Raw genomic sequence first — 21,683 nt, forward strand, 5'->3', positions numbered from 1 at the left:
AAGCGTAAGAAGGTCTAGATCCCATAGAAGCAGATAAAAAGTTCCCTGAAGGGAAGTATCTACTCTTTAGAAATCGACTGAGAAGAGATGACTGATCAGTTAAGATCCTCCAAGCTTGCTTTGCCAAAAGAGCTTGATTAAATAGCTCGATGTCTTTAAAACCCATTCCTCCTAACTGTTTTGGAACACATAACTTATCTCAACTTAACCAGTGGATTTTGCCTTTGTCCTCTGATGATCTCCACCAAAAAGCAGCCATAGCAGATGTGAGGTTTCTACAAGTTGTTTTTGGCAACCTGAAGCAACTCATAGCATATATAGGCATGGCCAAAGCAACTGATTTTAGAATAATCTCCTTACCAGCTTGAGAAAGGAACCTTGTATACCAGCAAGACATTCTCCCTTTCATTTTTTCTTGGATATAGGCTAGCATTTCAATTTTTGAACCACTGAAACACTCCGGCACGCCTAAGTATTTTCCAACTCCACCTTCCGAAAAAATGCCAAGCTTAAGCTGAATCTGCTTCCTTACATCCAAACTGATGTTTTTTCCAAAGGTTAAGGAAGATTTCTCCAAGTTGATGACCTGTCCTGTTGCTTTACTGTACTTACAAAGTATATCTTGAAAAATTTAGCATTGATCAGCTTCAGCTTTGAACAGAAACAGGCTGTCATCCGCAAAAAATAAATGATTAACAGCCGGTCCTTCATTGTTGAATTGAATGCCACTTAGGAGACCTCTGTTTGATGCTTGATTTAACAAATGGGTGAGACCTTCCGTGCATAATACAAAAAGAAATGGTGATAAAGGATCACCTTGCCTAAGACCCCTTTGAGGCACGATGAAACCGTGAGCTTGGCCATTGATGAGGACAGAATATTTGACCGAGGAGACGCAAGACATAATCCATTTAACCCAAACTTCCGCAAACCCAAGAGCTCTAAGAAGAGCTTGTAAATATGTCAATTCTACTCTGTCAAAGGCTTTCGACATATCCGTTTTAGCAGCCATATAAGTTCTTGATACAGTATCATGCGTTCTGAGGCTGTGGATTGCTTCATGCGCCAAAATAATATTGTCTGAAATGAGACGATCCTTCACAAAAGCTGACTGAGTAGAAGACACTATGTCGGGGAGAAATCTCTGAATTCTTGATGCCAAGATTTTCGACACCGTCTTGTACATAACCGTGCATAAACTGATAGGCCTCAAATCTGACATAGAAGTAGCATTAACTATCTTAGGGATTAGACAGATCTGCGTGTAGTTCCATTCAGCAGGCAAGACCCCTGTCTCAAAAAAACCAAGAACTTCTGTAGTAAACTGGTCGCCTACAATATCCCAGTAGCTTTGAAAAAAATGACCAGACATTCCATCTGCTCCCGGAGCACTATCTGCTGGTTTAATAGAAAAAACAGCATCCTTAACTTCTTCGGCTGAAACTTTCATCGTTAAATGATGGTTCATAACTGATGTTACTTTCTTCGGAAAATCATGGAAAAACTTAGTGTAATTCTCCGAGTTTGTAGACTTGAAAAGATCCAAAAAATATTGGATAGCTACCTGACCCTTCGAAGCTTCTGACCGTTGATAAAATCCATTTTTATCAAGCAGTTTCCCAATTTCATTCCTTGATCTTGAAGCTTTAATAGCCTCATGAAAGACTTTTGTATTACTATCTCCATGAAGAATCCACACATCTTTATTTTTCTGTTTCCAAAAATTTTCCTCGTCTTTATAAGCTCGGACTAAGGAAATCCATCCTACCAAAGGATGGAGAAATTAGAGATTCTTCATCTTCAAGATCCGCTTGAAGCTTAGAAATCCTATCTTTGAGTTTAGTTGATTTTCTTTTTTCCATTTACTTAATGCTTTCCTACACAATCTGAGTCGAGAAGCCACAGAATTGTTTGTACTTTGCAAGTTCGAATTCCAGGCGTTGTTAATAGCTTCTCGAACGAAAGGCTTGTGCAGCATCCTTTTGTCAAATCTAAAAGACCCCTTGTAAGGTTCTTGAGAAGATATTAGTTTAACCAAAACCGGACGATGGTCAGAGCCACGTTTGGGTAAGAAAGCTTGGTTTGCCGCAGAGAATTGTGAGAACCAATCCTTGTTTCCAAATGCTCTATCTAGCTTGCTTTGAATCCACAGGTTACCTCTTCTACCACTCCAAGTGAAGCTGTTACCTGTGCTAGGAAGTTCCATCATACCACAAATCTGAAGCATTTCCGAAAAATCTTGAAATGTAGAATCATTCCTCCTAGGACCTCCAATCTTTTCAGAGTTGTTTAGAATCTCGTTGAAATCACCTAGCATACACCAGCTTCCAGTTCTATTTACACGAAATCTGAGTAATCTTTCCCAAACTAGATGCCTGAGTTTGAAAGAAGGGTTACCATACACACACGACAAATGGAACTGCTTATCTTCATATATAATTTTTACATCCAAAATATTCTTGTCTGCATACATAACTTCAACTTCTACACTGTTTTTCCAAAAAAGAGCAAGACCCCCCACCTATTTACTGGGTCTACAGTGAGAACACGATCATACCCTAACCAACATTGCAGATCCACTAAAGTATTCCGAGGTTTCATGGTCTCCATAAGAAAAAAAATCTCAGGGAAGTACGTACATCGTAGTTCCGTGAGACGCTGAACTGTCGGTTCATGAGGACCTCCCACTCCCCGGCAGTTACAGCTTAGGAGACTCATTTAAACATTGGACGGTCCCCCACTCGGGACCGTCTTTGATGCATTGCTTTGAGCAACTTTGGATGCACCCGCCAATTCTGTTTCTGCCTTTCTTTTAACTTGACCCGCCACTTTGAGAGTAGGATTCTTAGAAGAGCTTGCAGTTGTTGTTGTTCCTTGTTTTGCACGAGCAATTCTTGTAAACTTGCCTGGCCTACGGCGTCTCTTGCCTTTGTTGAGAGAAGCTCCGGATATCTCTGATGAAGAGAAGATAGTCTGAGAACCCGTTGAGCTTGAGGAGCAAGGCAGAGATAATCTTGAGAAAGCATCCAGGTCATTGTGATCTAATTTCCGAGCCGACTGTATTGCTTCAGCCATTAGCTTTGGTCCTTGATGATCTTTGATAGTAGACTGAGTAGAGGATGAATCAGTATCATAACCAAAGACAATTCCTTTTCCTTTGTTGATATCGGTTGTGAAGCTTGGAGGAGTTTCTAACTGTAAAACAGTTTTCCTAATGATGGGATCCTTTTCTGCTTCTCTAACCGATGATATCACTCTTTGTTCTCTGATCAACCTATCTTCATTACTTGACGCCAGAAGGTAGTTTCTCATTTCTTGCAGAACTTCTGAATTTATCTTTGGCCTGCCTGTTGAAGAATTGATCCCGACTTGGTTTTCATTTAAGACTCCAAACAGAGGATCTGTTTCAGACAAGATTGGTCGAACTTGAACTTGATGAGAAGATGATGTTGATGGAGTTATGTTCCTAGGAAGATCTTGTTGGTGAGCTAGAAAGGGACATCGATCTTTTGCATGTGTAAGTCTCTGACAGTGAGTACATCGCCTCTGTACCTTCTCATAGAAGTATAGAATTGTAGTTTGTCCTCCTCCTGGTAGGTTCAGGATTCTTGATTTCTTCAGTGGCTTGGAGACGTCTAAGAGAATTTTGACTCTTACGTAGTCTTGTCTCTGAGGCTTGTCAGGATCAAACGCAACTTCTATTACATGGCCGATCAGACCACCAAGTTCAGAGATAGCTTCTTTTGTGTAATGATTCACCGGTATGTTCTTGATTTGCATCCAGATTTGCACACTTTGTAGAAAACTTGGAGGAGGATGTTCCACCCATCTTTCAACCGCTAAACCCCAATCATCAAAGGTGTGAAAACCTTTTTCTAGAACTTCTTCTAGATCATGTGCATGTTTGAAGATAAACTGGAATCTCTCCCTTGTAAGTGCGATACCTCTGACCCGATTGTTTTTCTGCCATTTGCGCGGCATCTCGAGGATCAAGTTTGCCATATTTTGATGTTCTGGATTGAGTAGACGGCCAATTAGACTGTTGGCATTCCTTTCAGTAGCTTAGTATTGAGGTAGATCCGGAAGATTAAACGGAGCATCATCATCTTCTGTAAGGGATAATGCAATCATCGCTTTATCCATTTCTGAAGACATCTTGTAAGAGGAAGATTTTTAGATCAAAGTGAAGCTTAAGAGGCGATCTTTACATGCAAGGATAGTCGGATTGATTTTAGTTAGAAGATTTGGAGAATTTAGCTCTTTCAGGAAAGGAATCCCGAGAGAGAGTCTAAAGCTCTAGAGAGAGTTTCTAGAGAGACAAGTTTTTTTATTTCATAAAGGCATTTGACAGTAACATATTATTTATTTTAAAGAGTTGGATATACATGTCATTTAAATTATCAATTTTAGATTTGATTCGAATAAACCATTATATAACTTTATTAGAAAAAAAAAACAAAAAGACATTCAATTTTTGTTGGTAAACTATTTTAATCATAAAAGCCTACAAAAAAAAAACTATTTTAATCATAAATGTTTGTTGACCATATTATTTTAGTCATATCCACCTGAAATAGCTATAAATTTGACTTTTTTTTTGGCAAAAATATGAATCGACATTATTTTTTAACAAAATATTAGATGTTAACTTTTAAAATAATTTATTTAGTAACTATAACATTTATAAATACGTATTAAATAATTTAAAATATTTTTTCTTTATTTTCTTCAAAATAATATTTATATCATTTTCATTTATATTCTAAAATAGTTAGTTTGAGAATATTAAATAAATACTTAATACTCAATTAATGATATGTTAACTAAATATTTTAGAATATAAATGAAAATTATAGAATTCTTACTTTCAGAAAATGAAAAAAATTATATCTTTGTTTGAATTATTCTAAAATATTTTTTTTAATATTTAAATCCAATATTTTGGAAAAAGTATTGATTTATATTTGTGCCAGAAAAAGTATCAACTCAGAAATTCAAGAAAGTATCTTGGTATAATGATACCCTTATTATTTTTAAATAAATATTTAAAATAGAAAATATTTTATTTTGTATATTTTAATAAAAAATAATTTAAAAAATGAAACTAATAACAAAAATCTCAATAGTTGGTGAATATTTCATAATTTTAAGTTGTTTATGTTAGCATCCTCTTAATTACCACTTTTGTGCAAATCTTTAATAGTGCAAACTGTTTAAATTCACAAAGTTCATGAAATAAAGTGTTCATTTCAAGTCATAAATTAACGTTTGGGTAACCGAAAACCCAAATATATTTTTGAGCCACAAAATAAATAAATATATATATATATATAATTAATTAATTTTAATGAGATGTATAAGATGAAAAACAGTGACATTGGTCAACGACCAAAATATTCTTGATCCCTTTTTTATTATTTGAGGAGCATTTTAAAAAATAAACCTCACCTTCATGTATGATTAACAACTTTGCCATTACTGATGTGTCATCACTAGAATCCACCTCACATCATTTATAGAATAGCCCTTTATTACCTAGAATAATTACATCTCATGCTATTGCCAAATATATCTCAAATTGATTATAGTGTATGTTTTATTTGCATCATTTCTACTTGTGCCTATGAAGCACATGTTCAAGGCGGATTAAAAGAATATGCATTGGAACAAATCAATGTAGTAGAAATGATTTAAATTAACGTCGTAACATTAAGTTCTGTATATTAGCTTAACGAAAAGGTGTGAATATAAACAAATGGGTGGATATAAACAAGAAGAAAAGAAAAAAAAACGATGTTACGTATAATCATGTTACGTTTATAAACAATGATTCGTAAAATAAGAAAACTAATATAAACAATGTTTCGTATATTAACTTAACATCGTAACATTGGAATAAATAATTTTTTTGCTATAATGTAATCGTTATAAGAATTTTTTAAGCTTTTTTTGGTCAACTATTCTTTAAGCTTATACACTGGAATGTTTATACAATGGTAATGGTGATGAAACGACGATCGAAGACTCCATGGGTGTGCTGGCCTTTACGTAAACAGGGATCATCCAAATTAAATGTAGTTTCATATATGACTTGAGAAATTTAGATGATGGCCATTACTTAAAATTTTGTTCATATTTTATATTCAATGTAGATGATGGCCATTATATTGTAGGTGATGAACGTATTCATTGTTTGATTGTTGTTCTCATTTTTATAGTTTGGAATTTTGGATATAAGTTTTTTTCATTTTTATGTGAATAAGATGATGTTAGGAATTCCTTAATTAAGGTTTTTGTTTATAACTTTTAGAGGGGAAGGAAACCCGGGTGAAGTATATGTTCTAAAAAATCTATAGGTTATAATAAAAAGTTAGTGACCTATCTACACCTCTTTGAAATTAGTCTATTAACACTTTTGTATTTGTATGATCTTTATGTAGCTCTTAATGTTTAGCTTAGTTTTCTGTAATACATTACAAATCATAATCATGTCATTATGATTCGTTCTCATCACTATAAATTCAAATATATAATAAAAATAAAGTGTGTTTTCTAATTTTAGAAAATATAATTTATTGTTTCCTAAAATAGAACGTAATCATCTCTATTCCTCATAAAGTTCGGGTTAGTTGCCCGAGATTAATTCAAATTTGTGCGTTTTGATACATAACAAATAATCCTGAACCTAGGTGGTGATCATGTTTTGATACATTACAAATGTATATCATGTCATTAATATTCGGTTATTTTGAATTGATTCAAAGTACATATAATTCAATAAAGAAGGCCATAATAAGTTGTTGCAATCCCGAAACTTAAGCACCGAGACTTTGTGATTAAGAAATTTCAATAAATGAGAAAGATACTAATAATGTCATTATTTTGGGAAATTTGCGTTAGAATTTAAATATCTTATTCTTGTATACAAATATTGACAATGAATGGTATGAAAGAGAATAAAATATTCGATCAAACCCGCATTTCTTTTCCAATATACAATTGTTCCCATTTGTTTGAAAACTTTTTTTATGGGAAGCTGAATTTTTTTATTTCCGATTTTAACTAACTAACGATTAGTGGTCAAATACCTTTAATGTTGTATTATTTCATAATTCTTTATTTTCGAGACAAGTTTCCTCGTCTAAACCCTAACCTCAATTGACTATATATATTTTGCCTATACTATGCCTACACCTTCATCACAACCCAAACGTTTTAAAAATATCGTCCATAGATAGATATGTCGTTGGATGCAGCTGTTTTATCTATTACTTTCAAACAATTTATTGAAATGTTTTGATGCAGTCGTTTTTATACTTTAAGTGTCATATTATCATCTATAGTCGAACTAATCATATGGAACCACTATTCCATGTTTCTATAAGACCTTTAGGGAGCTTTGGTTGATGTAGATGATATTCAGTATATAGAAGATCTCCAAGTAGATGATGGTTATCATTCCATAATTTTATTTTTCTTAATAAATATTGAGTATGTGATGGAAAGTATTATTGTTTATTAGATTACTTTTAGTCGTAGACAATTTTTTTTTTTGAAAGTGATTTTTTTAATAAAAGTATTACATATAAAAATATTAATAAAACTATTACTTTTAGTTATCGATAAATTATTTTCCATCAACTCCAGTAGCTCAGCAAATCGAAAAGCCGAAATAGAATTTATAATTTGATCTCTATATCAAACGTTACATCTTAATTGTATAACATGTATATATTTGTTACACTAACTGTTACATTTCATTAATAAACAGATTAAACGTTATAAACTCTATCAAATAAATTTACTCCGCGCAGGGCGCGGGTATCACCTAGTCAAATTATTAAATTGCAAGACAGGAAACCTCAAACATTACATAAACTTGTTCTTTCTTAGGCATTGAATTTTTCTTATTGCAAACTCGCAGACCCATCCATTAAACTAAACTTATTCATACACACACACACACACAACCAAAAGCACAATAAAACGGCATTCGTCCAACGCCTTTATCCCATTTACCCCTCAAACCGATCATAAACTGCAGTCCAAAGATGCGGTTTATGCTGCTTTCCAAGAAGACAGTGGTGGAGTCTCCGAGTCCTTGTAAGTAGCCATGTTGTTGTCATATCGTTCCCCTTTCACAAAATCCGGTCGAGCAATGGATTCCAGCTCAGCCATCTCTTCAGGAGTAAGCTTCACAGATAAAGCTCCTATGTTCTGGTTCAGGTTTTCAATCTTGGAGGTTCCTGGAATGGGACAGACATCATCTCCCTGGTGGTGAACCCATGCAAGAGCTAGTTGTGCAGGAGTGCAGCCTTTCTTTGTTGCCATCGCCTGAACCTTCTCATAAAGAATCTTGTTGTGGTTTAGATTCTCCTCTTGGAATCTCGGTAGACCCTGTGGACAAATAAAAAAATAGTAACAAACAGAACATACTAAGGTGACTCCAAATCTTGAAATATGCTTAAACGAGATGGAACAGAGTATTATTGAATCCTTAGGGTACTTGCCTTTCGATAATCATCGTCCTCAAAATTCTCAGCAAGCTTAGGTCCTGCTGCCAAGAACCCTCTTCCTAAAGGGCTATAAGCTACAATTCCAATCCCAAGTTCCCTACAAGAGTTGAGATATGAATTAAAAAACATGTAAACAAAAGAGAAAAGAGTTATGTCTGATTCTGATTCTGATTCCTCACAGACCTACAGGTAGGAATGATATCTTCTTCCACGTCTCTTGACCATAGGGACCATTCTATCTGCACAGCAGTTATCGGATGAACCGCATGTGCTCTTCTGATAGTTGAGGCAGATGCTTCAGACAAACCGATGTATTTTATTTTACCTTCTTCCACTAGCTTCTTTAACTCTCCCATCTTTGTCAAATAGTTTCATCAAATCATTAGTTAAACCAATATCACAAAGAAAAAAAGAGCCCTTTTTCTCCATGAATAAGCTATAACTTTGAACACAAGTTTACACTAAAATTGAAACCAAGAAGCCGTTACCGTGACTTCGATGGGCACAGTGGTATCAATCCTATGCTGGTAATAAAGATCAATGGATGTAACACCAAGACGCCTTAAGCTTGCCTCACAAGCAGACCTCACATACTCTGGGTCTGCCCTAAAACCAAATTTTCCATCTTCAGAAGCAATGATACCAAACTTTGTTGCCAGTTCCACTTTCTCCCTCAACCCATCTTTCAAAGCCTGAAAAAAGTGTATGGGCATGCACCATAATCCCTGAATCATAGCTTAAAAAAAAACTAATCCCAAGTTCAAAACGAAGAGTTTACCTTGCCCAAGAGCAGCTCGTTAGTCTCAGGGCCGTATATGTCTGAAGTGTCTAGGAATGTGACGCCAGCTTTAATGGCATGTTGGAGAAGAGCGACGGCGTTAGTCTCTGGTGTTGGAGCGCCGTAGAAGGCAGAGAGACCCATGCAACCAAGTCCCTGAGCTGAAACCTCAAGGCCTTGCCTCCCAAGTTTCATTCTCCGTACTCCGCAAGCTTCAGCCATTGTGTAATCAAAGAGGAAAAGATTTGAAGAAATTGTTTTGGTGGATTCAGAAGCAGATTAAAGGGGTATTTATAGGAGTGGAGACTGTGGAGTGGGTGTGGCATTGCTATGGGCTGGTTAAGTGTGTGTCGGAGTTTCTTAATTATTAGTCAAAGAAAAGTCTTATTAGGTTTTTTGAACTGTACATTTTGTTTGTTTTATTTTCTGAGTTGTTATTTATTTGATAAAAGGAATAAAAATTTATATATTTTGACGTCATTGATGATTTCATATCAGTACTCACCGTTTGATTTTCAAACATCTTTTTATAATTTTAAATTACGGACCTCTCCAAGAAAACTATATTAAACACACTAGTCGGAATAATCATTGACAATATAATAAATATATTTTTGAAAATATACATCTAAAGATAACTAGATAAGGTGACTCCCATTATCAAATGTTGTGCTTTCTAAACTCTGATTAGCATTTAAATACATAAATATGACAATAGTAGTCAAAAATAATCACATGACTTTTTCTCAAAAAATAAAAATAAAAATAAAATCACATGACCTAGCATTATAATAAAGAAATGACTGTTTTATAAAAGGATTTAATATTTTATGACTCTTAATGAAAATTTTAAATTTTAATTTTTAAATTAATTTTTTAAAAAAAATACTGCTAAGTACTTTTTCACTTGTTTGAATAAGTCTGTAAAAAAAATTAATAAAGAAATATAAATATGTTACATTTACCGATTTACATAATTTGGACCTTAATTTACTACTGGAATAACAAGAAGTGTTACTTTTGATATTGTTACATTGTCCATAATTAAATTTTAAATATTTGTGCATATGATCATTGTAAGATCTATATATAAACTACATTGTGACGGTCTAAAGGTTTCCATTAGAAGAAGAGTTGACATACTGGTACATGCTAGGAATCGATTCTCTTTTATTGCGAAATTATTAGCTCCATATATGGTCATGCAGATATAGATTCATTATTTATTGTCCATTTAAATACTCAGAGAGAGAGTTTATTTACAGGTTGCACATTCACTTAAAAATCAGTTTGAGTTCTTTCATAGATTTGGGATACTCCCAGGTTAAACAAAAAAAAACATACATAATTTAAACCAAATGGTCTTGGCCTAGTGGTAAAAGGTTTCTGGTTGAAGCTTTCGCCCTAGGTTCGATTCTCTTTGGCCACTTAGCCATGCCATATTGATGAATTAGTTGTGTATTCAGGTGCAAAGTTTCGTGGGATTTGTTTCTGGTCTAGAAAACATTTTTCATTTAATTTGCATAATTCTACCTTTTTCTGGGGATCAAAACTCAAACTTTAAACTCAAACCTTCTAGTATAAAATCATTAATCAATCATTAGTTAAACCACTGGACCAAAAGAACTTTAACAACCAAACGCTTTAATTTCACTTTTTTAACTTAATCTATATTTCATTATTGATACATGTACATACCTAAGGATGGACATTCGGTACCCATTCGGGTTCGGTTCAGGTCTATTCGGATTTCAGGTTTTCTGGTTTAAAGATTTCAGCCCCGTTCGGGTATTTCTAAATTTTGGTTCGGGTTCGGATAACTCATTTAAATGATTTTTAAAATTTTAAAATTCATTATATACTTTAAATTTCTTAAAATCTATAAATAAAATATTATATTACAGATAAATTTGAATAACATATGTCAAAATACCTAAAATTAACATATAAGTTGGTTTGGTTTGAATATTTTAATAGAGAATAAATAGATATTTCAATTATTTTTGGTGGTTTGAGTATATTTTAGCTATTTTTGACATTTACTTTTGACTATTTTCAAGTATTTTAGACAACTTAAAAGTATCTTATATATTTTTGATGTTTTTAATAAACAATAAATCTAAAATAATTAATCTATTTCGATATATAAATCTATTTCGGGTACTTGAATTATTTTGGTTCGGGTCGAGTTCAGTTTTGGTTCTCTGGATACCAAAATTTTGAACCCATTCGGATGTTTAATCTATTTTGGTTCGGATTCGGTTTATTTTTTCGAATCAGATTTTGTTTGGTTCTTAAGATTCGGTTTTTTTTACCCAGCCCTATACGTACCCTTATAATTTGGTTATGTAAAAATTAGTCCACTTAAGCATATTACATTTTGATTCATTTTCCACGTTCAACTTATTAAAAAAATTTCTTGGCTTATATGAAGTTATGTTTAATATTGTTTAGTTATATACAATCTTTAGAAATTTTCTATGAACGATTTTATATAATATACTTATATATTGTCTTACAGTTTTTTGCTTCTTACTTTGTACATAACACATACACTAACAATTCTAAAAGAATTGCAATGTGTTATTATATATAAATGCATGATTTTGGGGGAATACAAGACATATTTGTATAATTACATTATATAAAATCATGTCTTCATGATGTTTTTATCGTTGATTTATTAATGATAGGTCAAAGGTTATTATAGTTTCATAATTAGTTTAAAATCTATATTCTATTAAAATAGAATTTTTTATCGACTGATTTTTGGATTATTGAAAAAGTTATAACGGTCTAACTAGAATTGATCCCGCTTTTCATTCCATCCAATTTTTAAATCTAACTAATATGAGTATTTATATTAATTTAAATTTAAATTTTAAAATTGTTTAACTAATATGAAAATATTAATATACTTATAGAAAATATACAAAATTAAGACTATACCCAAAAACTGCTTCAACTAAAGGAATTTTTAACTTTATTTACCACTACACCTCTCTATAAGACAAATTAATTGTTTGCAAGAATTAGTTTTTGTAAAAACTAAAGAAAAGAGAATAAATGGGTTTTGAGAAAAAAAGTTTGGAAAGTAAAATAGCAGTTAGTACATCTTAATATTTATTTTTATTGGTTTACAAGGACATGTGAGAAATAATTTAAAGTTTTACTCACACAATTTAGTTGGAGGATCAATCCAACATTTCGCAAATTGGTTCAAGTTTTTGTCGAAAAAGTAAAATTCATATGATAAACTTATATTTAATAAAAAACATACGATAATAAAATATAGTTTTCTTGTTGAAACTAAATATTTCATATCAAAAATAAAATTATAACTTAGTAAAATTGATAAAATATGAAGAATGTTTAATACAAATATAAATATTGAAACTAAATAAGAGTAAACTGTATAAGCATGATGCATAGTATATAAAATCTAAAACCAAAAACCAATCAACGACATGTATAGTCAAAATTATTTATGAATTATTAACTGAAATTTATTAAATAATACTGAAACTATAAAAATAACTACTTCACTTTATTTATACTAGTTTTGGTATACTTCAGGCATTTTTTACAATTTTTATTTTTGTCACTTATGTTTTAAAAAGTTGGTTACAATACAATTAAAAATTAAATAACATTATGAATTAGTGTTTAACAAAATCTAAAAAAAGTTAAGTGAAACCAATGTTCTAAAAATAGGTCTAGGCAGACGTAAATAGGGTTTGAACGAAACGACTTTTTCAAACTTATTTATTAAAAAATTGATTTAGGCGTTAAAAAAATTGGTCCAAACGTCCGCCTAAAGAATAATTTTCTATGAGACGCCTAACCACCGGCTAACGATTTTTATTAGAACATTGGGTGAAACTGTACAAGTACAGTGAATGATTTATGAAATAGTAAAAAAAAAAATAGTTAAAAATCAAACTATGGATAAAATAAAATAAAAAACTTAATCTTCGTTGAAAAATTAAATGTAATAAATAAAAATAAAATGAAATTACAACTTAATACTTTTATTCTAGAATTTTGTTAAAATAATTTAAAACTTTTTTAACCCAAGATATTATAACCTTAAAATTAAATTAAATTAAATTAAATATAACATCTAGCCGTTTAAAACTCATGAAAAAAAATAAGTTTGTCAACAACATATAACAATAAAGTTTAAACAGTATCGGCAATTCATATATATTTTTATAATACTATATTTATAAATTAAATAAAAAACTTTATATGTACGTACGGATCAAAATCTGGGAAAGATACTAGTTGGTTTCTAAAACGGTTGTACGTCTTATCTCATCGTGCGAGTTGGTCAAGACAGCCATCCATCGAAAATAACTTAAAATGAGTAGAAAACAAAAACTATCGATGAATTTTCAGCAATATGTTCCAAAATCTGTTAGAAATTCGAGCGTCACTGCATCAGTAATAAATTACAAAATCGTCGAAAATTGACCAGCTTGTAATGAAAGATAAAGCAGTGGTCGCCACCACGCTATTTCTACCTTGGTTTCAGTGTTTTACTAGTAAAAAGCAAAAGAGGACAAACACAAATTGGAGTCTCTATAGGATTTTCAATTGTACACTGAATTGTATTATTTCGTTTCTAAAGTTTATGGATTTTAAGAGAATATAAATTATAAAATTTTAACAAAAACTATATTCCAAAATCTGATGTCATGATGATTTCTGTATCGGCATTCTTCTTTTGGTTTTTAGCCTCTTTCTACAAAAGAACATCTATAAATTAATAATATTGAAACTTTGAAATTTTATTAATTTATAGAGATATTAATTTACAAAAGTTTACTTGTTTAGATTTTTTATTTTAAGATATATTTATTATAAAATAAAAATTATATATTTGATTTTAGTGTATATATATTAATTATTATTTTTTTAAATTTGACAGTTATATTAATTTTATTATATTGTATGGTGTATACAATATATATTGGATAGAACTTAAATGTGGTTTTAGATATAATATTACTAAATCTCATCAAAAATATATTAAATGTTAAAAAAATATAAAAATAATTCCATTGACAATATAAAAATATATATATAGTAATAGGTTCTTACTTATATAAAATATGTATATATAAATTATTAATTTATGAGTTTAATGGGACCATATATTTACATATAATTTTCTTTAAAAAAATATTATCTTATTATTTTATCGATTTGTATCAAATTTTGAACCGGTCCAAGTTGGGACCGGAAAAAATTATTAATTTATAGAGATTATTAATTTATCGAGTATTAATTTATAGAAGTTCTAATTTTAGTTTTGGAATGTAAAAAAATTTAGACCTCCAAAAAAAAAATTAAACAAGCACATAAGTTGGAATAATTTTTTTTGTTATACATCTATATAAGACTACTAGATAAGGTAATTCCACTCATCAAATGATTTTCATTCCAAACATTGATTAGAATTCTCCAGTGGGATATTAAAGTGCAATTATCAGACCTGGCAATAATGTGGGTGAAAAATGATCAAAGATCAGTATATGAATTAAGTTGTTTTAACGATAACCGATTGAGGTTTCGAATGTGTTGAAAATGAAAAGTTAGGGTCATTCGAGGTTTTTTTTGTGACATCAAAAGATTATTCTATTATTCAAGCTTGAAGTGCTATGAGAGTCCTAACCATAATAGAATAATTGATAAAAATTAGATTCCTATAAGAATCTCAAGCAATATTAGCTAACATATCTGATATCTAGTTATACGCTTTTGGTATGTGCATGATCTTGAAGTCCTAGAATCTTCCTAGAATTAGTGATAACTCTACTAGTTCTGTTAAAAAGCTTAGCCAAAATGATAGATTTTGAATTATTGAAATGATATCTTTGCGGTATGTTCTATAGTGCTGGCATGTTGTGTGGTAAAGCATATTCTTTTTTTTTTGCTAAAATGTAATAAGTATTCATTAATAAAAATAATAGTTGTTACAGGTTACTTAAGCCGCAAAAAAGTGGAAAAGACTTAAGGAACAAACATTAGGATTAAAATTCGATAAACAAATTTTAATGTTAAAGCATATTCTCCATGTACCAATAAATACTGTAGCATATATAATGTTATAAGATAATATAATTTCTGCATGCAACTTAGGTGATAATCGTCTCTTTTTGTTTCGCAACTTTACGAGTTGTTGTTTTCCAAATTCTTCTAGCCATATCCAATCATACTCACTATATTTTGATTCTAAATTCCATAATCCATCTACTAAATAAATACTCTGCAAGCATAAACTTGTGCATTATGTATCTGCTGTAATGGCTGTGCATTTTCTGAAGCCCCTGAGTTAGCATCAAACCATGCATGACATTTACCTTGGGTATATCTAATTAGCTTCAGCGGATCACTTGTTATTCCTCTGAACATTTTATTATTTTGGGCTTTCTAGAAATATCAAATAATCTAAAAATATTGGTCTTTGTCTAACCCCATATATACTATTTGATTTTTTCTTCGGAACAAATAATCCAAATTCGAGTAGACACTTGATATTGGAAAAATGTTCAGATAGTGAGGGCTCAAGTTTGTATGATGTTGGGAATTCAAAAATCGCATGTTAACCGATTCGTCAGGTTCTCCACATCTCAAGTAATGATTATCATATCACATATGACGGCATATTAAATTTCTTGTAACGAATAAATATCACGATACTTTTCGGCAAAACCATACATATATATATTTTCTTCCAAAATCACAAAATCTTGTTTTCCACTATACCATAAAATCATGTTTTCTTATCAAAATCTTAAAAACATTTTTTTCTGCCAAAAACCAGAGGATTATATTTTCCAGCCAACTATCTAAAAAGCGCCAAAACCACAATTTTGAAAATACAAAAAGATATATATATTTTTTTTTGTAAACTGGCTTTCATATTTAAATAAAGAAAAGAAAAATCAATACAAACCCATAAGGTTTAAGTTTGTCACGGACTTTACCCAGTGGTGATATTTTAGAAATACACATATCATTAGAACTAAGGCCCAAGAGAGAAAAGTTAGAAGCGGTGAAGAGGAGTGCAGTTGATCGCTATCAAACGTTGAAGTTCTTCAGGAGAAATCAAGAGCGGAGAAACCAGAGCTGTGTCATCGCCGAGGATGCGCGTGGGTTTGCTTGTCGAAAACTCTGTAGACGGTTGCGGATTTGCCTGTCAATCGTGGTGATCAGTGTGTCAACAGATTTGAAGGTCTGTCGATGGAGTCTGGAATTCCTTTCTAACCAAATCCAGTAGATGGTAGCCTGAACTGCAATCAGAGTGAGTCGCTTCAAGTCTTTGTTTGTGCCCAGTCCCTGAAGTTGAACAACAGTATCATCCCACGAAGAATGGGGTTGGAGTTGACACTGCTCCGCCATCTTCGCCTCCAGATGAGAGAGCTGTAGCTACACTCAAAGTAGAGGTGATTCCTACTCTCATGACTTGTGTTACACAGCAAACAGACAGGATCTACATTCATTCCCCATCCGATTAACCTATCCTTTGTAGGGCATCGATCAAGCAAGACAAGCCAAGAGTGAAAACTATGACGCGGGATTCCATAAGAAAACCAAACAATACTAGCCCAAGACACCCTAGGTTGCGGACCCTTCATGTAAGTATACAACTCACCAGTATTATATTTTTGTCTCAGTTTTCCATTCACTTCCCACTCATAGTAATCTTCCCTATCCTCCATGACAACAGTAGTGAGATGAACCTGTAGAGAGAGCTGATTCTTTGTTCGTGCTGGTGGGAGAAGCCAACGGCCATCTGAGATTAAGGAAGCGACCGTCGCTGTCTTCGGAATTCCCAGTCTGGAGAAGCCTGCATTCAACAGTGTATAAAGCTTTCCGAAAGGCGTCCAGTTGTCTAGCCAGAAACTTGTCGTCTGACCATTACCAATGCGCCTTTTCAGTAGGGGGTAGATTGTGTCTCGAGCCTTGATCATCTTGTTTACCAGCCAAGAGAAGTTTGAGTTTGTGTTAATCGACCAATAGCTGGAGAGATCTCCTTTCAGTATCACCTCCTTAAACCATTTCACCCACACCGAGTCTGGCCTAAAAAAGAGCATCCAGATGAGCTTCAGTATACAGGCACGATTCCAGCAGTGGAGGTCCTTAACACCTAACCCTCCTTGATCTTTTGTAAGTGTTAGGTTTTCCCAACTTACTCTAGCCGAATTGTTGCCTTCACTACTCCCTGTCCACAGAAAAGTCCCACACATAGAATTAATCTTGTTGATGCATGATTTAGGTAGAATGAAGCTCGAACACCAGAAGGTAGAGACTCCTGCTATAACCGTTTTGATCAGTAACAGACGACCAGCAAAGGATAGAGTTTTACTGTCCAGGAAGAGAGTCTCTTCTTTATCTGTTGGAGTAAAGGTTCACAGTTTTGCAAGTTGAGCTTCTTCGTGCACAATGGAACTCCAAGATAACGCATAGGCAGTGTTCCACAAGGCATTCCTGTTGAGACTTGTATAGTAGCGATTTCTTGATCAGTAAGCCCTGAAGTAAAGAAGGTTGTTTTTTGTAAACTCACTGCTAGTCCTGATCTCATCTCAAACTCATGCAGGATCTGGAGAACTCTCTGAACAGATTCGATTGAGCCATCGATGAATATCAATAAGTCATCTCCGAAAGAGAGGTGGGTCAGCTTCGACTTCTGGCACCTATGATGGTAAGCTAGCCGTCCAGTTCTTGCTTCTTTATCCAACATTAGAGATAGATAGTTCATTGCAATCACAAAGAGGTATGGAGAAAGAGGATCTCCTTGCCTCAATCCTCTTCTCCCTTTAAAGTAGCCACTAACTGTACCATTATAACCCACCATAAATGATGTAGTGCAGATGCAAGCCTTCAACAATCTTAGGAATGGAGCAGGCAGATTCAGACTGTCCAAGGCTGAGAAGAGGAAATCCCAAGATAGAGTGTCAAAGGCTTTTGCGATGTCAACCTTGATGGTTATCTTCTTTGACCCCTTGTTTTTATGATACCCATTAACTAGCTCACTCGCAAGCACCGTGTTCTCAACAAGTAGTCTTCCCTCCACAAATGCTGTTTGATTAGGCATGATTAGGCTTTGCAATATGGGTTTCAGCCGTCTGACCAACAGTCTAGAGATAACTTTATATAGAGTATTCAACAGAGAAATAGGTCTATAGTCAGTTACTCTAGAAGCTTCTGTGAATTTGGGGACCAATGACAAGATAGTGGAGTTTGTTGTTGTTGGCAGGAACCCCGAGTTGAAGAACTCCTGGATCGAGTGGATACATTCCTGGCCTAACAGTGACCATGATGCTTTAAAGAAACCTGATGTAAGTCCGTCAGGCCCTGGAGCCTTATTTGGGTTGAGGGAGAACATTAATTTTGTGATTTCTTCTGCAGTAGGCATGAGCAATATGGAGTTCCTCTGCTGTTCTGTACAAGTGAAAGTGGTTAAGCTGTGGAACCAGAGAGGAGGAGAGAACCAAACCACTGGCAGATTGTCAGGACCCAGGACCGCCTTGAAATGTGAGACAGCAAGCGCACTCATCTCCAACAGATCTGTGATGGTAGCACCCAAAAGAAGTAGGAATGATCGTATAGCATTATAGCTCGCTCTTGCCTGACACACACGGTGGAAGTAGGTAGTATTCAGATCTCCTTCACGTAGCCACGTTATCCTCGACTTTTGTTGAAAGTAACATTCTTCAATTTGCCTCAAGAATTGCCATTTCATGTTCAGGTCATGCTCAGCAGCAAATGTCGAGGAAGAAGGATCAGATAAAGCTTGTACCTGCGCAAGTTGCAACAAACAGTAAGTTTCAGAAACTCTTTGCTGAATATTTGAGTAATTTTCTTTGTTAAGATTTCTGAGACTCCTTTTGATATTCTTAAGCTTCCAGCACAGAGAGGCCAAGCTTGTAGACACGCTTCCGGCGATTAACCATGCATCAGTAACAACCTCTAGAAAGCTCGGATGTTTGGTTAAGTAGTTTAGGAAACGGAATGGTCGGGTTCCAGCTTGTGGCAATTGGTAGGCTAGGTCAATAAGGCAAGGAGAGTGGTCAGAGGGGGCAGGAGGAAGGAAGTTTGCTGTAGCATTTGGGAAACTGGTAAGGATCTCACTGTTAATCAAACACCTATCCAGTTTTTTGGCCACATGACTAGCCTCACATTTATTCGTCCATGTATGAACAGGTCCAAAAAACCGGAGATCAAACGCTCCCAACTGGAGTAGGACATCTCGGAAGTGGTACATTTGGGAGGAGTGAGAGTTGTGATTGAATGAGGAGTGGTCATAACAGTGAAGAATTTGATTGAAATCACCCCCAATCATCCACGGCTTTGAATCAAGGGCAGAAGCAGTATGAACGTTAAGAAGTTCAACCCAAAGGTCTGCTCTTTCTTCACTTGTATTTGCCGCATAGATAGCCGAGTAGGTTATAGGGTGACAATTAGGGAGCTCGATCTCACAGGTGATCATCTGCCTCGACTGCGAGATCATTGTGACCTTAACCGGATCCTTCCATATTAGCACAATTCTTCCATCTTCATCAGATAAATGGTTCGATAGGTAGTGCCATCCTCTACATAGAGTAGACATCATCCCAGGTAGAAATAGTTCCTTGATATGTGTTTCCAATAGAGCACCAAAAATGGGTTTATGGCTATAGAGCCAATCCGAAAATATCCGATGTTTAGCCGGGTCATTAAGACCACGGAGGTTCCAAAAAAAGAGTTTTGCACTCATTAGGAAGAAAAAGGGGGGGGGGGGGGGGTCTCCAGTAACCTGGAGCGAATCAACAGAAAGTAAAGGGGAAAAAGGGTTTTTTGTGGCTGGGCCAATAAAAGGAGAATTTTCGAGGTATTTTAGAGTGGCAATGTCTGGAAAAAGGGATATTTGTGGGGGATTTGAAGACTGGAAAGTAATTTTTGGTGGGGCTGGTGGTGAAAATGTGGGGGAAGAGCGAGAACGTTTAAGGGAGGGTTTTTGTGGTTTGTCAGAAGGACTTTGAGTGGGGGGATGGAAGGATTTATGGTTGTGGTTAGGAGTAAGTACAAAGTGAGAGGTTTTTCCAACAGTGGGACTAGAGGGAAGAGAAACAGAGTGGGGCGGGGGGGGGGGGGCGATAGGAGCAGGAGGTACATTTTTCTTTACTACATACTGTTTGTTCTTTACAGTTGTTGATGGAGTTCTTTTTGTAGTAACTGAACCTTTTTTCCTTTGCTTTGAACCAGAGGCTGCAGCATCAGACGCTTGCAGAGAAGGATCTTTTGATGGATCATAGGAGAGGCAATTTCGGACCACATGTCCCAATTCATGACAATGAGAGCAAGTAGGTGGTAACCACGGGTAATCCACCTTAACTTCAACCACCTCACCACTCTGCCTTTCAAATTCGACTACCTTCGGCAACGACTTTGTGAGATCAACCTCAACTTTCACATGAGACAAGGTGAGACTTACTAAACTGAGAGTGAAATCGTCAGTTTCCTTTGGTTCTCCAACCAATCCTGCTACCAAACTGAGACCTTGTTTATAATGTAGATCAAGTGGCACTCCCGTGAGATGAGCCCAAATCTTGATAGAGCTAAGAGGAGGCGTGGCAGTGGAGTGGACAGAAGACCATTGAGCGGTATGAAACATCGAATCACCAACATACCGTATGTTTTGTCTAAGATTTTCTGTCGTAAGAACTCACTAGGGATCCTGACAAGAACAGAGCGTTGCAATGGATTGTTGTGAATTTCTAATCTCCTGCTATTAGCCCACATGTGACTAAGAACATTCTGAATTTGATGGAAGGGTGGGGGGTCTGCCATTGAAGTAACAAATGACAAAATCTTTATGGAGCTCGGCCCCTTTGTGAAAGACTGAATCAGGAATGAGTACCCGAGGACGTCCCGATTCAGATAGTGTTGCGGGTGCAAGCCTTGAGAGGGACTTATCACCACGGACTCGTAGCTTTTCAGCGAAAGTAGGAGCATTTGGGGAAGGGTTTGATGGGGTAGGGAGGATGGGGTTTTGGGAAGTCTGAGCCGTCGGGTTAGTAGGAATGGAGCTTTTTACAGGTTGAGGGAGACAATTTATGGCAGGGCTTTGAGACGCTGGGTTAGAAAGTAAAGGGGAATTATGGTTAGGCTGGAAAGCTAGGACGTTAGTTGCAACTGGTGGGGCAGAGGTAAAATTGAAAAGTTGGTTAGGAGGGAAGAAATCTGGGAAGTTTTGAGAGGCAAAGGATGGAAAAAGGTTAGGATTTCCTGTAGCAGGAATAGTGGTTTGAGATTCAATCTCAGCAAGGGAACCAAACTGAGTTGTTTTTTCAGAGATGGCTCCAGCTGCAGACAGATCTTGAGCAGGGGTCATAACA

General features: G+C 34.6%; 3 protein-coding genes across 3 annotated transcripts; all 3 read right to left on the reverse strand.

Annotated features, from left to right (window-relative positions):
- Positions 1-199: 199 nt before the first annotated feature.
- LOC125576066 lies at positions 200-2,317 on the reverse strand. Its single transcript, XM_048735420.1, has 3 exons — positions 1,918-2,317; positions 817-1,764; positions 200-621 (listed from the first exon to the last, which is right to left on the reverse strand). Exons 1-3 carry the CDS (start codon positions 2,315-2,317, stop codon positions 200-202), a joined length of 1,770 nt encoding a protein of 589 aa, XP_048591377.1.
- A 401-nt stretch (positions 2,318-2,718) lies between these two features.
- Positions 2,719-4,002, reverse strand: LOC106362459. The gene has a single exon (XM_013802360.2). The coding sequence runs from the start codon at positions 4,000-4,002 to the stop codon at positions 2,719-2,721; it is 1,284 nt and encodes a 427-aa protein (XP_013657814.2).
- A 3,827-nt stretch (positions 4,003-7,829) lies between these two features.
- LOC111215724 (probable aldo-keto reductase 6) lies at positions 7,830-9,571 on the reverse strand. Its single transcript, XM_022719742.2, has 5 exons — positions 9,295-9,571; positions 9,005-9,208; positions 8,700-8,872; positions 8,511-8,613; positions 7,830-8,397 (listed from the first exon to the last, which is right to left on the reverse strand). Exons 1-5 carry the CDS (start codon positions 9,514-9,516, stop codon positions 8,059-8,061), a joined length of 1,041 nt encoding a protein of 346 aa, XP_022575463.1. The 5' UTR covers positions 9,517-9,571; the 3' UTR covers positions 7,830-8,058.
- Between the last annotated feature and the right edge of the window lie 12,112 nt (positions 9,572-21,683).

The sequence above is a fragment of the Brassica napus genome, chromosome A1 (assembly GCF_020379485.1).
Source record: "Brassica napus cultivar Da-Ae chromosome A1, Da-Ae, whole genome shotgun sequence".
Classification (NCBI taxonomy): Eukaryota; Viridiplantae; Streptophyta; class Magnoliopsida; order Brassicales; family Brassicaceae; genus Brassica; species Brassica napus.